Source organism: Lethenteron reissneri, chromosome 26, assembly GCF_015708825.2.
Source record: "Lethenteron reissneri isolate LAM-NWPU_2019-01 chromosome 26, ASM1570882v1, whole genome shotgun sequence".
In the NCBI taxonomy this organism is placed as follows: Eukaryota; Metazoa; Chordata; class Hyperoartia; order Petromyzontiformes; family Petromyzontidae; genus Lethenteron; species Lethenteron reissneri.
In genome coordinates, this window is record NC_083804.1 from 3,432,480 (window position 1) to 3,448,619 (window position 16,140).

Below are 16,140 nucleotides of genomic sequence, written 5' to 3' on the forward strand. Positions count from 1 at the left end.
ACTTACTACCCAGGAACGATTTTTTTGTTACACAATGTCATTATCGAGGCTTCACCCCCCCCCCCCCCGTTTCCGATGCGTACGCACGTGGGTTACCCCCTCCATGCGTACGTACTCAATGGACGGCCCCGAAGATCTGAATTGGTCTTTAACAAAGTAGGGCACCGATAAGAGGTTGACAGGTTCGTGACAGACGACGTTTCGAGCAACGGCTCCTTTCCCCGAAACGTCGCTCTATTTACATTTGAAGCCACTGCCATTGACGAACGTGTCGAGGGTTTTTGTGTCATCATCCTGTCACCGACGTCACGTCGTTGTTGACGTCATGTCGTTGTTGCGCGTGCGCGTTTTCTGACGTCACGCCGTCTTCGACGTGACGCGCCCGGCGATCACGGCGGGCGCGTGACATCACCAGAATTCACCTTGCGACGTGTCTGCGTCACGACGTGCGACGCGGCTGCGTCACGCGCCTTACGCACTGACGTCACGCGCCTTACGCGCTGACGTCACGCGCCTTACGCGCTGACGTCACGCGCCTTACGCGCTGACGTCACGCCGTCTTCACCGCCCCCCACCCCCTGCCCCCCCCCGTCGCATGGCGGACAGGTCGCAGTGGACGGTCATGACTGTGGAGCACAGGGAGACGGCGGAGATCCCTTCCAGGGTGAGCGCGGCTTGCCTCTCCCCCTCACTCCTCGAGCCCCGACGCGGGATCTCTCCCTCCCCGCGCGGTGCCGACTCGGACGCGCTCCTGCATCTCGTGGGCCGCCGTGGAAGTGACTTTCTGTGGGGCGCCAACGGTGCGGCCTAGTGCGCGCAGCCTGCCTGGATGGCGGGGGGGATTCCCGCAGAGGAAACTAGTCGAGGGCGCCTTTACTACGGGCCCCCGCGACATCGCATAGCCCGTCGCTTGTTGTTGTTGCTGCTGTCGGAAGTTGTTGGTGTTGTACAGCTTTGGGTGGGTTTGCAGGTGTTTGTGTTGTCAATCCCTGCGCAGTAGCAGCAGCAGCAGCGGCAAAGAGGTTGAAGAGGTGCTGGTGAAGTTAGTGAGCGTGGAGATCACTGACGCGGGGTGGAGGCGAGCGAGAGTGCGCGTGTGTTTACGTGTGCGAGCGTGCATGCGTGTGTGAGTTAGGGTGTGTGTGTGCGTGTTGTTCCAGCGAGGGTGTAAGTACATTGTATGCATTAACGAGCGCGGGTTTAAGTGGCCGAGTACGGTTGTGTGTGTGTGTACGTGCGTATGAGTGAATGTGTACTGTGTTTTGTAAGTGCGTAGTTGAGTGAGTGTGTTTGGCGTGTGCTCGGTGGGGGGAGTGAGTTGTACAGGTGATTGGGTGAGCGGATACGAGTGTGTGGGTATATGGGTCACAGGCGTGTATGTGTATGATGATGTGGGTTTGTGGATGTATGTGTATAGCAAGTGTGTGGATGCCAGTGTGTGTGGTTTTAAAGTGTGTGTGACAATGAGCACGTATTCTGGCGTGTGGGTGGTAAAGAGTGGTTATGTGCGAGTGGTTGCTAGCGAGTCGTGAATGTGTACGTTTGTGCGAGTCAATTCCTTTGGACGTATTCATCTGCAAGTCAATTATTTTGTGACTTGATATGTGAGAATGGGCGTCCATGAGTATGTGTAATGTTGATGTTGTTTGTGTGCATATATTAGAGTGTGTAAACACGTACTCTTCCGATTGAAAAGGCTAACAAAATAAAACTTTCACACGTTCGTCAATAACACTCCCGTAAAAGTAAATAATAGGCGACGGTTTGGGCACTGGCCCTTCAGAGCACGTAAAAGGTTAAATAGGTGGAATCCGACTGTAAGGTAAATATCTACATTTGTAGATACTGTACTATATATTGTGAATACGTATCTGGAAAATGTGTGTATACATGTCATTACACTTTCAGTCGTTTGTGTGGATATATGTATGTATACTTCATACAGATTCCATACTGTATGAATATTTCATATAGATGTCTATTTACGTAAATGTAGTTTGTAGATTTATATATAATTGAGGCGTTACCATATGTAAATGCATGTACGTAGATCAATGCTTGGGTTGCATGATATTTCATGATTTGGCCACACGCAGCACCCAGTTTTAATTTGAATCTGAACCTGGTCTGAGCCTCGCTTAGGTAGGTCCAGCCTTCAATGAGAGCCTCTTGTGGTGTGTTTACATCAACAATTACGCCGCAAAGGTGGTCTGTCTGACCTGCTGAATGCATGCCTGAACAAGTGTTCTCTAAAATTCACTTGTCATGCAGCCTCGCAAGCGAGATGAGGTATCCGCATAAATGTGGGTCATGTGCGTGTGTTGTGTATTTAGTGCTTCTGTGTACGGATATCATGAGTGAGTAACACGTAGGCGCTTAGGCAAGCACCCTTTGCATCAACATGTCTGGAGTTTGAGGAATAATGCCACGTTCACGAACCTTTTAATGAGCACGCGTGAGTCTGCATTTGAACATGTCACCACCACACGAGTTCGCGATGTCCACACTGGTTTGGGCACACAATTTGCCGATTAACTGACTGCATTTATCCCGAAAAAATATCGTCACGAAACTTTGCTGAGTACCGTATGAGATCCCAGTTAGATGGAAATGATGATAGAATTCAGCTGATGAATTCTTTAGTATCTGGTATTGAAACAACAACAAAAAGTGAAATATTTTATTGAAATTTATGATTTGCAAATTGTCAGCTGAAAATCTTAGATATAGGTCGTTCTTAAAATGTAATGGACAAACGCATTCCTCAATATAGGATGACCCAAAAGGCCTCATTATCCTCCATTGCCCTATCTCAGAGTCTCCAGAATGGTGCAGACGATTGAGTGGTTTACCCCATTTCTATCCACTGCAGGATATGTCCAGAGCTAGGCTCAACCAAATTAAGTGTCAAATCAAATTTATAGGATGGTCTCTTTTGTGCAGTCATCAGTGACTGCACTCAGACCATTACACTTACTGCTCACAACAACCTGGCTCCGTCCTGGATGGGAGCCCAAGTATTCAGAGCAGAATCTCAGTGTCGCTGGCTTTGTGCCCAGACATGGCCATTATGAGCCATCCTTAAGACAATCGGTGGCCTCTTTCATTTGAGTTTGGTTTTCCAGTTGGGATTATATATGTAGTTTGTAATTGGAAGGTAAGGGAATTACTTATTTTATGTTTTGATTTTGAGTTGTGCTTGTCTTTATGTTGTTGGTCGTCTGATTTAATCTGCTTTCTCCTCACTCACCCTGTCTCGCTCTCAATCCCATTCTCCCGCTATCAGTCTCCACTTCATATCTATTTCTCTACCATTATCGTTAAAGTCCTCTCCATCCCAATTCCTGTTTCACCCGATTGCCAATTCCCTGTCCTCCCCTGTTTCTCTGTCTTTCCATCTCTCCCTCTCTCCTCACTCCTCACTCCTGTGTCTTACTTCCCTTTTCTCCTTAGTATCCCAATCTTTACCTTGCACCCTCTGTCCCCTTCACCACTTGTTTTCTGTCCTCTCTCTGAGCTACACGTGTGGCCCTGATGAGTGACGTGCGGGTGTGCGGGGTCACTTACAGCCCCGCACTATTATTAGCACTGTGACAAGTGTGCATGAGTATGGAATGTGTGTGAGTGTCCGTTTTCATGTGTGTGTATGTATGTGCGTGAGTAAGCATGTGTGTGTATATGTGTGTGGTTGTGTGTGAGTGTGCAGATTGTGTGACTGAGTATCCGTACGCCCGTGATGGTACATGCTTGTCCAACTGATATGTATGTGTGTTGTGGGGAGCGGTAGCGCGGTGGGTTAGATTGTTGTGCCACCAACCCAGCGACACGCGTTCTCTCCCCTTTCATGGCCAACATCAGTGCTGAATATTTTAACTGATCCTGGGCCTCCCCTAGGTCGACTCAGCCGTAAATGAGTACCTGGTGCAGTGTAAAAACATCAACACTTGGCGAAACAAAGACGACCAGGCGTGGTGTTGGCCACTCACCCCCTCGTGTGCTGTGTTGGCCTTGATAGGTGCTCCCTAACAGCACTTGCCCCAAAATTCTGTTGAAGGCTGTCGGGGAGACCTTTGTCTGTTTGCTGTGTGAGTAAGCATGTGGTTATATGTGTGTGTGAGATTGTGTGTGTAGAGTCTACGAGCGATATAGATACGTGACTGCACATGCTTATCCAATGTGTGTGTTTGGTCATTAAGTGAGAGCGATTCTGAGTTTATGAGTCTGTGCGTGTGGCGAGTGGCTTTGTAGTTGTTGGCACACTAAGCTAAAATCTCAGAGAGCTGGGTTCAATACCTTACAATAAACAACATGAGTGGAAAGTGGCATATGAATGAAGCTGTCCTGGACCTCTCCAGAATCAATTCAGCATTCAGTGAGTATGTAGTGCAGTGAGTGGACATCTTTACAGAGGATACATCAGAGGCAGCGTGCGTTTGTTGGCCGCAAACACCGCCCTGTATAATTGCTTGTATCTTTTGTCCCCACAGTTAATAAATGTTAATGGAGAATCCCGATGTTAAATGTACACAAGTGTTAATTCGTGTATGTCGTGTGTGGGTTGGAGTGAATGCAGGAGTTGAGTGTGTATAATGAATGTGGGTGTTTTTGAGTGTGTGTCTCCCGTGATAACGGTGCTATATTTATACAGCGATCACAGAAGCAGCAGGATATCTCAGCTGCTTCGTAATTGCTGGGTCCGCGCTGCTGATGCCCTGAGTTTGATTCCTGGACTCTTGCCTGGTAATGAGAATAACGCAGCTCTCGTGTGGACTGTGTTTGGTGGTCTCAGTCCGGTCGCTAGGCGTTTTAATGATTCAACTGTCTCACAGTTTGATGAATTGAAGCATTTCATGGAATTCGGGGTCATAATTCAATTTGACGATCAATTTTCTTTTTTAACACTGCGCTAAGTGTAGCAGCGTCTAGCGACTGCGGTGGGTCACTTGAACCCATTACGTACAACATTTATACGAATCAAGAACATTGATTCTTACACACGGGATTCGATGCAAGCATCGTGAACTTTTGAAGTCGATTTTATAAATCGACGAATCACCCCTCGCAGTAACGCATGGCTGGCCTACAATTGTACACTTTAAACATTTTACCCATTCATACAATTGAGTTCATCCCAGAGGGCTTCATTTGGTAACCTCTCTCTCATTTGAGTGCTTGCATGGAGCACTTGGTGGCTGTGTAAGATATGCCCACGAACGATTATTGGCAAGGACCTGGGGTGCCTCCCTTACCCAGGCCTCTGAGCTAAAATCACTCTTGTTCTTTTCATGAAGAGAGCCTCTGCAAAAATTAGTAATGGTATTTAAAAATTAACAAACTTTATATATACAGTATACAATTACTTTATACAGCCCTAAAGCGCGGTCATGGAGAATGTGGGATGGTTGAGAGGAAAGGAGATGAAGAGGTAGGGCAAGGATAGAGATGAGCAGGGAGTAAGAGACCAGGGGAGATGGGTAGAGAGCATTTATTTGAATGTGGCTTTTTGTTGCGCTTGATTGTAATAGTCTCTAACATTTTGGCTTTTTTTGTTTTAGTTGCAAGGAGCTATTACTGCCGTCACCGTCATGTATGTGCTATATATATAGAGTCAGCAGCTCATTAGGGCTGCCTAGCTATAAATACTTCCTCTATGAAGAACCAAAGGCATTTAATGACGCCTAAATATGTACAGTGACATTAGAAGGCTTCTCCCAGTATATTTTATCTTATGTGCTATCTTAAACAAATTCCTCTCTTACACAAGCACTTATAGACATTTTGTGAATGTGATTTGCTACCACAAAGCTAAAAATTAATAAACTGTTTAAAATATCCGCATGAAGTACTTTTTAAGTTGTGAACAATTGCGTCTGCTAATAATATGTAATTTTACACTGCTGACAAGCATGGCGGTGTGTGCCCGTACCTACTGGAACATAACCGCTTCAGTAATAATTATAGTTTTAAAATAAAATAAACCGGATAATCCGCCCACGGTTAATAGAGAGATAACTGTGGTTCTGTGAAGATTTCTTGCGGTTCTGTGAAGATCTCTTGTGCAGCCATTCTTGGGCACATGGCATTGCGCTACCGTGAGGTTCCCAAATGGTTTCTGTGTCTCGTGACATAACGCCGAGAGCGCGCTGGGAATAACATCGTGAAAAAATACAACACAAATATAAGAACTGGCAGTTACCATGAGTTGCCTAAGCTGAGTATTAATCCTAAGCTTCAGTGGGAACACCCAGACTGAAATGACCACATTGAGGCACTCTATGGATATTCGTATGTGTTTTAGGAGAGATGCGTTCTACACCGGCTTGAACAGCTGCCTTGTTAAGTTTCCTTTTGGTGTTTGGTTTCCATTGCTGAGTGAGTTGAGGGTTGCCCGTGAATTAATAGCTCCCGCCTGTTTCTTTCGTCCCATCTCACTCTGCTCCCCTCCCCGTGCCCTCTGCTCCAGCCACGAAGGCCCCAGTCAACATGTGCTCAATGGAGCGATCGCTTCTTCTCCTCTGGCAGCCCCACTGTCTGGAGCTCCCCACCCCCCCCCCCCCCCCCGCTGTGTCTCTGTCCTTCCCGGTGTCTTTAGGCACACCAACGTGGTACTGTAGTTTAATAACAGAGAATGGTCTCTCTCTGTGCCGTAAAACATTTAGGTCTTTCAACCACAAGGCCTTCCCAACCAATGTGTTCTGGCAGTATTTGCGAAGTAAAATAAGCACCAGACTAGTTTAAATTGTCAGCCTTATCACCAAGGTGTGGGTCTTATATACTATATGTCGCCGAATTATTTTCTGGTTACTCCGTACTATCCCATTGCTCGCATCATGATGAGAAAGTTATTTAATCTGTGGTTATTTGCCAAATAGGCTTTCAGGTGCTGGGCCTGACCAAATTGCTGTACAGTCAATGGTGACCAGGCTGAGAGCGGTGAACACACCGCTCATGAGAACCTGGTTTAGTCTCAACACAAGATTGAATCCATTGTTTTGAAATATTAGTAGTAGTATTGTTTTTCCCAGGAAAGCCGCACTGAGTCTCATGGCCTGATGGTCTTGCCAAGTGTTCACAGTCAGGATCAATGGTTACTAGGTCTAATTAAAATTGAGAAATGTGCAGGTAGTTTTTTTAAAATTCGGACAATGATGCCAACACACAATGGGCCCACTCTTGCAAATGACGTCACAGGAACTTTTTAACGTCCACTTTGAAGCAGACGGCACGTATTCTTCCGGTCAATTACACCTGCAGTGTTAATTAGGGCGGCAGCAGGATTGGAACCATGGACCTCTGCAACAAGCGGAGAAAGCGCTACTGCTGGGCGTAACATGTGCGGTGTGGTGTGGTGTGCTGTGGTTGGTGTGCGTTTGACGTGGTGTGCGTGGAGACCGGTTGTGTAGCGGTTCGCGCGTTGCGCTACGAACCGCGAGGCCCGAGTGGTCAATAAAGGTGGCGAATATATGAAGCCGTCCTGGGCCTTCCCTAGGTCGACTCGACCTTAAATGAGGATCTGATGCGGTGTGCAAAACGTCATCACCGGGGAAGCAAAGGCAGGCGGGCAGGCGTGGTACTGGCCACCCCGACCCCCCTTCGTGCCATACCGGCCTTCATAGGTTCTCGCGAATAGCACTTCTCACAAAGTCTGTGTATAGCTATACCGGGGACCTTTGTCTTTGTGACGTGGTGTGTGTGTGTGGTTTGTATTGCAGAATAATCAGATCATCCTGAATCAGCTGAGAGAGATCACGGGCAACAGTGATGTCATCGCTTTACAGCAAGCGCTGCAGGTGATCCATCGCCGACATCAATAGCATTACCGTCACCTCTTCCTCCTCCCTCCCTCCCTCCCACAACATCGCCATCACCTCTTCCTCCTCCCTCCCTCCCTCCCTCCCACAACATCGCCATCACCTCTTCCTCCTCCCTCCCTCCCACAACATCGCCATCACCTCTTCCTCCTCCCTCCCTCCCTCCCACAACATCGCCATCACCTCTTCCTCCTCCCTCCCTCCCTCCCTCCCACAACATCGCCATCACCTCTCCTCCCTCCCTCCCACAACATCGCCATCACCTCTTCCTCCTACTGCCCACACCATCATCAACAACAGCACCCTAATTGTCTCTTTTTAACAACAACAACACACAATGAAGCAAAACGGTCTTCCTTCTATGGTATCACTTAAATCAGTGTTGAATGAACGTCGGCACGAAGGAGACAAATGTGGCTGGGCGATGTGTTGCCTGTGTGCTGGCCTTTATAAGTGTACGCGAACAGCACTCGCCCCTACACGCCACTCATATGTGGCTAAATCATTGCTTTGTGTACTTGCTTTTAATTGTAAGCATGCGTGATTTTGTGCGTGTAGGCACGTGCATGTGTGTGCATGTGTGTTTGTACAAGCGTGTATGTGTGTGTGTTTGTGTACGAGCGTGCTTGTACACGTGTGTGTATGTGTGCTCTCGTGTATGTGTGCATGTGTGTGTACTGGCCTTCATAGGGGGCTCGCTAACCGCACTTGCCTCAGCAGTCTGTGAAGGCTATATGGGCGGATCTTTTGTTTTATGTTCATGTGAACTGTACGTGTGTGTACATGTCCAGGCTGCGCAGGGGGATGTGTCCCAGGCCGTCGCGTTGCTCACGGAGACGCCCAATCAAAACGCGGGCTGCGCACTCTCATCCAGCCAATCGCATCGCTCGCTCCCCGGCCAATCGCAGAGCAGCAGTGAGTATGGCATTTCATCTGGTTAGGTGTGTTTACAGGCGTGACTGCACACTCGTATAATCCATTGTTTCAAAGCACAAAGGCTGGTGAGTCGTGCATATTGATGAAACTCCCTAACCGGCTGTGCTGTGAGATGGGCAGGAGATGGCAGTACAGGAAGTGGGTTTCTGATCCCGCCTGTGTGGACATTTGAGTGTTTTCCTCCCACATGCTTGGGTTTGAATGCGCCAATTTCCTATCGCAGCCAAAACACTTCTTCATGTAGAATGAGCCAAACGGCACAATACAAATATACTTCAGACAAACATTGCATTAATGTTATGATAATGTGTGCCATTGCAATTGCTGTTAATGGTGCAGGATTCTATGGCTTTTTACCAATGTGTTCTTGATTTGGAACAGATGCAATGGGAGGCTGCCCACGTGCCCAGATTAGGCCGAGAGTTGCTTTCCATGATGCATGTGCCGTAAGCTGTCTGTAAGTGTGCATCTGAGCCTTGAGTAGCTGAGAATGATTGTAGTTTATCGTCTTCCGGGTTATGTGTCAACAACCCTCCCCTATGTTGTGTCAGCCTTAAATGAGTACCTGGTGAGATGTGCAAGCATCACCACTGGGGAGACAAAGGCGACTGGGTGTGATGCTCGGCACACCACCCCGTCGTGTGCTGTGCTGGCCTTCATAGGTGCTCGCCGATAGCACTTGCCCCAAAAGTCTGTTGAGGCTATACAGGGGATCATTGTCTCATATGTACAAGTGTGTGTGTATAAGTGTAGACGTGTGTGCGTGTGCGGGCGAGCAAGCAGGCGTGATTGACCTCACGGGCGACGACAAGGATGACCTGCAGCGCGCCATCGCCCTGAGCCTGCAGGAGACGAGCGAGCGCGCCGTCAGGGCCGATCTCACCACCGAGGAGCAGGACATCAGCCGGTGCGGCACCTTTCACCGCATTCATCCTGCCTCGGGGGCATTTGGAATTTCCACCGCCGGCTTGAGGAGGGAAAAAAAAACGCAATGGCAACGAGCACCGTGCCACCGTATTTTGCAGGGGGAGACGCTGGCGCCATTTGAGCAGCAATGGCAAAATACGGCCTCCTGGGGCCACGAGCCGCACGGCTGATCCTCCAACCCGGACGTAACAGCGCGCGCTTCCGTCCCGCGCCCTCGCGTGCTCCATTAACCCCACGGGCACCGTGTCCGGCGCTTGCACAGCAGACAAGCGTGCACTTGCTGAACTTCGAACTTGAACTTCTTGCGCACCGTACGCAGCCACGCGCGTGCTAATGGGAGGCGAAACAGGACCTACGCGTCCTGGGTGCCGCAAACCGATGTCTTCCGGTCCGTGACAACACGGACGATGGGAACGTCCTCGGCGCTCAGATGTGACATCTCCCACAATCGTACCCGAATTCGCGGCGACGGTGAAGATCGTGGCGGCACCGTGACCCGTTGACCAATGGTGGCGCCGTTGCGGCGGTGGTGGGCGCAGGGTGCTGGAGGAGAGCCTGGCGGAGGCATCGGGCCCCGGAGGAGTGAAGCGCAAGCGCGACTCCCCGTGCGCTTGCTCGTGCCCGCGAGAGGGCGATGGTGCCAGCGGCGGCGCAGTGGAGGGGGACGTGGCCGTGTCGGCCGTGCGCACGCCGGGGGCTCCTGTTGGGCTCAAGAACGTGGGCAACACCTGCTGGTTCAGCGCCGTCGTGCAGGTGAGCTCGCGCGCGCGTGTGTTCACGTGCAGAGCCGTGGCGCAGCGGTTGGCACTGCACCGCGTTACGAAGCCGGTATCCCGAGTTAGAATTCCGCTCGCAATTAATAACAGTGGCGAATATATGAACCGGTCCTAGGCCTTCCCGAGGTTGACGCGACATTAAATGAGTACCTGATGCGGTGTGTAAAACATTATCAGCAGAGGCGGACCAGGCATGCTGTTGGCCACCCACCCCCTCATGTGCCGTGTACCGGCTTTTATAGGCTAACAGCTGTTGCCCCAACAGTCTGTTAAAGGCTACATGAGGGATCTTTGTTATTTGTGTTCATGAGCTGTGCCATGACAAATAATGAAGTTGTAACGCTGTCGCGGCGTAGCTGTTGGCACACTGAACCTGCGACGCTGATGTCCCCGTGTCCCCAGTCTCTGTTCAACCTGCCTGGGTTCCGACGCCTCATCCTCGGATTCACCCTCCCAGACTCTCGGCTCCAGAACCCGCAGTCAGAAAATGCAAGTCTCACGCTCACACGCACGCACACATGCACGCACACACGCACGCACACATTCGCTGCAAACGGGGGCCAGGGTGACGCAGCGGTAAGGCTTGTCCCTCACGGATAAACGAGCCTGGGTTCGATTCCTGACTGGGGTGCCTCTTTGTGTGTAGTTTACATTGTGTGTCCCCCCCCCCCCTGTCCTGCATGGGTTTTATCCAGGTTCTCCATTTCCCTCCCGATGCCGAAATCAAACCGTACAAACTAACTTGTTGTTGGCCAAACACCCAGCGGCACCATCACCCCCCACTTCTGCAAACAAAAATATCGGCAGGACCCTCTTCACAAAGAGTCTTGAGACTCGCTGAGGGTTTCCTGGCTTAACAAGCATAATAATACCCGCGTACACACTCGCACATTCGCTTATTCACTCGCTTACACAATAGCTGCGACACTCTTTGCATGCATACATACTTGCACTTCTACACTCCCATTTACACACTGATAAAGAACCCCCCACTTGGACAACGCATGTCTCCGCACTAGATTACGCAATCACTAACACACTCACTGATTGGCAGATGTACCACCTGTGCTCTCCACTGTCACATACACTCAGACACTTAAATACATAAACATTCATAATTTTTGTCATATCCTGCGATAGGTGTGTATCTCCTCTTGTTCCCAGGTGTAGCCGCCCCTCCTCCACCACCACGTGTCTCTTTGCTTGTCCCCGTGTCTCTCAGCATATACCCAACAGAAGCGCGTGGGGCTGTGTCCTCACGTCCCCACGTGTACGCACGTTTCCCCCGGCGTGTCCCCCACAGGAGCGCGTGGGGCCATGTCCTCGTGTCCCCAAGTGTACTCACGTGTCCCCCGCGTGTCCCCCCGGCATGTTCCTCACAGGAGTGCGTGGGGCCATATCCTTGTCCCCAAGTGTACTCACGTGTCCCCCGCGTGTCCCCCCGGCGTGTTCCTCACAGGAGCGCGTGGGCCTGTGCTTCATGCGGGAGCTGCGCGTGCTCTTCGCCCTCATGGTCGGCTCCGTGCGAGGCTTCGTCGATCCCTCCCCCGCCGTCCACATCCTCAAGGGGGCCTTCCGGGGCGCGGACACCCAGCAGGTGCACCCCCAGGAAGAGTCGAGGGAGGGGACCCGAGTCCGAGATTCAGATCCAGGAGGCGTGGTCTCAAGGCTAATGTCTGAGACACGGAGCCAGGAGACGTGGTCTCAAAGCTAATGTCTGAGACACGTTGCCAGGAGATGTGGTCTCAAGGCTAATGTCTGAGACACGGATCCAGGATACGTGGTCTCAAGGCTAATGTCTGAGACACGGAGCCAGGAGACTGGGCCTCCTTGTCTTTCCAAATCTCCATGGGTCCCTTTTTCTATCTTTTGCCGCCCATTATTTCTGCGTCTTCTTGTTTCTGTGTCCCAAGTCCAATTATTATGTTTTCTCTGTGCCCTTAAGTGTCCCTGTGTTTGCGTGTGTCTCGTTTTCTTGTCCTCAGGATGTCAGCGAGTTCACCCACAAGCTGCTCGACTGGCTTGAGGATGCCTTTAGGATCTCGGCTGAAGAAAGCAGGTACAGAGGCACACGTGAGGACACATGCACACACAAGGTTGCACGCAGGCGAGTACACACACACACACAAAGCTATCAACTTAACTACAACAACCGCCGTTTGCCACTAAATGACTGTTACGTCACCATGGTGCTTGTGCACTTTGAGGCCACGTCAAGTGTCCAAAATGCTCACTGCTGGCAGGAGGTCATGGGACATACCCAGGTGCCATGGGTTGACTGACTGACATGTATACACATACCAGTAGACAAACACACACACACACACCACGATTGTATAATTGCGTAAAATTATTTAAGCACCCGGCGGGCGCGCGCACGAGGATACGTTCAAGTGGTGCTCCACGCACACAGATGGTTGCGCGCACGTGGGAACACGCGCAGAGGCTGTCCTGCTGCCGTGAGTGACGCTGTGGCTCTGTGTGCTGCCCGGCTGCTGTAGGGACGACTCTCTGAAGACCGTCAACCCCATGGTCGACCTCTTCTATGGCCGAGCGCGCTCCATCGGCACCAATCAGGGTCCGGCACCCTCCCCCGCCCCAAACCCAACTTGTACCCCGCACCTACGCCTAATCTTAACCCAGAACACAGCCCTTATCCCCTCACCAGACACCTATTGTTAACCTTGCCACCACTAACCCCCAACCCTAGCCTACCAATAACTCAACACCCATTCCGATCCTTCCTGCTTTGCCTCTCACGCTACAGCTCATCCTCAGTCATGATATCCTTGTAACTTTATCACGAACCCGACCTCGAACCCAACATCTATTCTTACCTTATCATTGCCCCAACCCCCGACCCTACCCTGATAGTTTCACCTGCGTGTTTTCGTGTGCGACCGTGCCCATTCCTGCATGTGTGCGCCTTCCTGTGTGTACCTGTGTGGCTATACCTGTCTGGTTATACCTATACCTGTCTGTGTGCCCATGCCTGTTTGTGCGTGTGTGAGTGTGTGTTTGTATGTATGTATGTATGTTTGGGAGCGGTAGTGTAGCGGTTAGTGCACTGCGCTACGAATCCGGCGAACAGAGTTCGATTCCCGCTCACGGCCAACACCAGTGACAATTATTTGAACCGGTCCTGGGCCTCCCCTAGGTCGACTCAGCCTCAAATCATTACCTGGTTCCTGGGAGACAAAGGCGGGCGGGCGGGCGGGCGTGGTGCTGGCCACCCACCCCCTTGTGTGCCGTGCTGGCCTTCATAGGTGCTCCTGAAAAGCAATTGCTCCAAAACTGTTAAAGGTTAAAAAATATTTATATGGGGGAGGGGGCGATCTTTATCCGTGTGTTTGTGTGTTTAGGGAAGCGGTTTGCGGTGCTCGAGGGCTTCGGACCGCTGCCCGTGCGTGTGTCGGGGTTCCACGACCTCCACGAGTGCCTGGAGCATGCCACCATGGCTGGCGACATCGAGCAGCAGCAGCAGCAGCCGCCTGCTTGCGCCTCCTCTGGGCAAGAGGTACTGGCATCGTGTCTGTTGGTTCCCATGTGATGACGGTGACGTGTGATGGTACCCACGTGGTGGGGAAGCGTGTGATGGTGTTTGGTGGTACTCCGTGTGTCCGTGGTCTCTGTGCGACCGTGATCTCCGTGTGACTGCGATCTCTGCGTGTGTAGCTGTGGTTCTCGGAGCTGCCCCCTGTGCTCACACTCGAGTTGTCTCGATTTCGCTTCAACACGGAGGTTGGACGCCCGGAGAAAATCCACTCCCGACTCGAGTTCCCCGACACCATCTACATGGACCGGTAGCAACACACGAAGAAGCACAGACACGCGAGCTCCGACTCGGAGCACTGAGCGTAACACACAGCGCATTGCTAGGCCATATACTTGCACACTAAGTACTGACTCGCACCGAGTCCTGACACACACCAGCCAACACACACCCTTACCCGGAGTCTCACCAGGTTGCGCAGTGTAGCACACAAACCACTGCACTACCGCTCTCTGTTGACAAACACACACACACACACACCCTACCGCAGGCTCACCAAGAAGCAGCCTAACACAGCTATCACCACACACCCTAACATACATCTTAACACATACTCTTGCCCACCAACAACAGACAACGATCAGTACACATCAACACGTGCGCACTTATCCATGTCTACAAACACGGCAATGCCCACCTACCCACATCCACGCTGGGTTTCACCGATGCCTCATCACACACCACGTTGTTAATCACGGTGGTGTTGATACTGATGGTAACCGTTGCGGTGATGTTTGAAGTTGTAGGATGTCGACAATGGGTGGTCCGTGATGGTGTTGATGGTGACTGTGCGTTGGTGTTGATGTTCCGTTTGTTGACAATCGGGGGGTGGTGATGTTGATGATGATGTCGGGCATGGTTATAATGGGAGATGGTGCTGGTATTGATGGTGGCGATGTTGATAATGTAGGGTATGGTGACGATGGTAGTGATGGTGATGATGATGTAGGTACATGGAGAGTAACAAGGAGGTGACAAGGATCAAGAGGGATGAGATCCGGCGCTTGAGCGAGCAGCAGAGCCACCTCCAGCAAACCCTAGCACGGTAACAGCCTCACCCCACACTTCTCCCCATTTAGCATTTATTGGCTGATTACTGTTCCTCTTCTGCTCGCCCACGCTGCCCTGCTGGGTGGCACCACAGCTTCATGGCCACGTATCAATAGCAGTTGGAATCGGGCCAAACACAGGTGTTTTGTAATGGTCATATATGCACACACATACATTCCCAGTGACTTGATGTGCATTCTTGTCTCATTGTTGTAATGTGTCTCACATTCCCTTGTTTTTGTTCGTCTTTGTCCCCCCGTGTCTCTGTGTTTCCGTGGGTGTCCAGATATCAGAGCTATGGGTCCGGTCCTCAGAGGTACCCGTTGGTTGATATCCTCTCCTGCGCCCTGCAGTTTGCATCCACACCTCCTGCTACTGTCTTGCTCCCTCCTATATCCTTAGCCAATCACAAGGGTTCATCGTCCGCTGCTAAGCCACCTTGCACGCTCTCGACCAATCACGTCACTACATCTCCCACCGTCTCATCCTCTCAAGTAGTCTCGACCAATAACATCGCTCTGTTTCCCATTGCCGAGTCCACTGCAATACCATCAACCAATCACGTTGTTTCATCTCCCGCAGCTTCGCCTCTCCCTGTACTTTCAACTAATCACAGTGATCCGTCTTCCACTGTGCCGCCCACTCCTATGCAGTCAACCAATCGTATTGTTTCATCTCCTACCTCCTTACCTATACCTGTACCTTTAACCAATCACGTTGCGCCATCTTGTGCGACCACTCCCACCCCCACGCCATCAATGAATCACACAGCTCCATCTCCTGCGGTCTTGCCCATTCACATAGCCTCGACCAATCACGTTGCTCCGCCCAGTGTTGTGAAGTCACCGGCCGACCGGGCCTTGTTAGTGGATGACACCGGCCCCGTGTTGATTAATGGGGTCGCCGAACTGGGAGTGGCTCTACCCCCTCCTGATGAGTCATCGAAACAGTCGAAGGCAGAGGCGCTGGATATCAACGGCGATTTATCCGAGAGCGAGAGGTGATGTCGCTCACACACCCACACATTTACACACACACACACGCACTAGTGCATCAATGCCCACTGCATGATGGTGATGATGGAGAT

The 16,140-nt window shown here is 51.0% G+C and overlaps 1 protein-coding gene across 3 annotated transcripts in view; it reads left to right on the forward strand.

Annotated features, from left to right (window-relative positions):
- The first annotated feature begins 564 nt into the window (after positions 1-564).
- USP25 (ubiquitin specific peptidase 25) overlaps positions 565-16,140 on the forward strand; it is a 30,753-nt gene continuing 15,177 nt past the window's right edge. The window contains exons 1-13 of one of the 3 annotated variants that reach the window (XM_061559808.1): positions 565-664; positions 7,713-7,790; positions 8,603-8,726; positions 9,524-9,654; positions 10,214-10,427; positions 10,853-10,939; positions 11,910-12,047; positions 12,436-12,509; positions 12,952-13,028; positions 13,813-13,967; positions 14,126-14,253; positions 14,953-15,048; positions 15,340-16,053. In XM_061559808.1, coding sequence (XP_061415792.1) covers positions 7,762-7,790; positions 8,603-8,726; positions 9,524-9,654; positions 10,214-10,427; positions 10,853-10,939; positions 11,910-12,047; positions 12,436-12,509; positions 12,952-13,028; positions 13,813-13,967; positions 14,126-14,253; positions 14,953-15,048; positions 15,340-16,053 — 1,967 coding nt within the window. In that variant the 5' untranslated portion in view covers positions 565-664; positions 7,713-7,761. The remainder of the gene's footprint in view (positions 665-7,712; positions 7,791-8,602; positions 8,727-9,523; positions 9,655-10,213; positions 10,428-10,852; positions 10,940-11,909; positions 12,048-12,435; positions 12,510-12,951; positions 13,029-13,812; positions 13,968-14,125; positions 14,254-14,952; positions 15,049-15,339; positions 16,054-16,140) is intronic. The other 2 variants (XM_061559806.1, XM_061559807.1) reach the window with 2 other exon arrangements.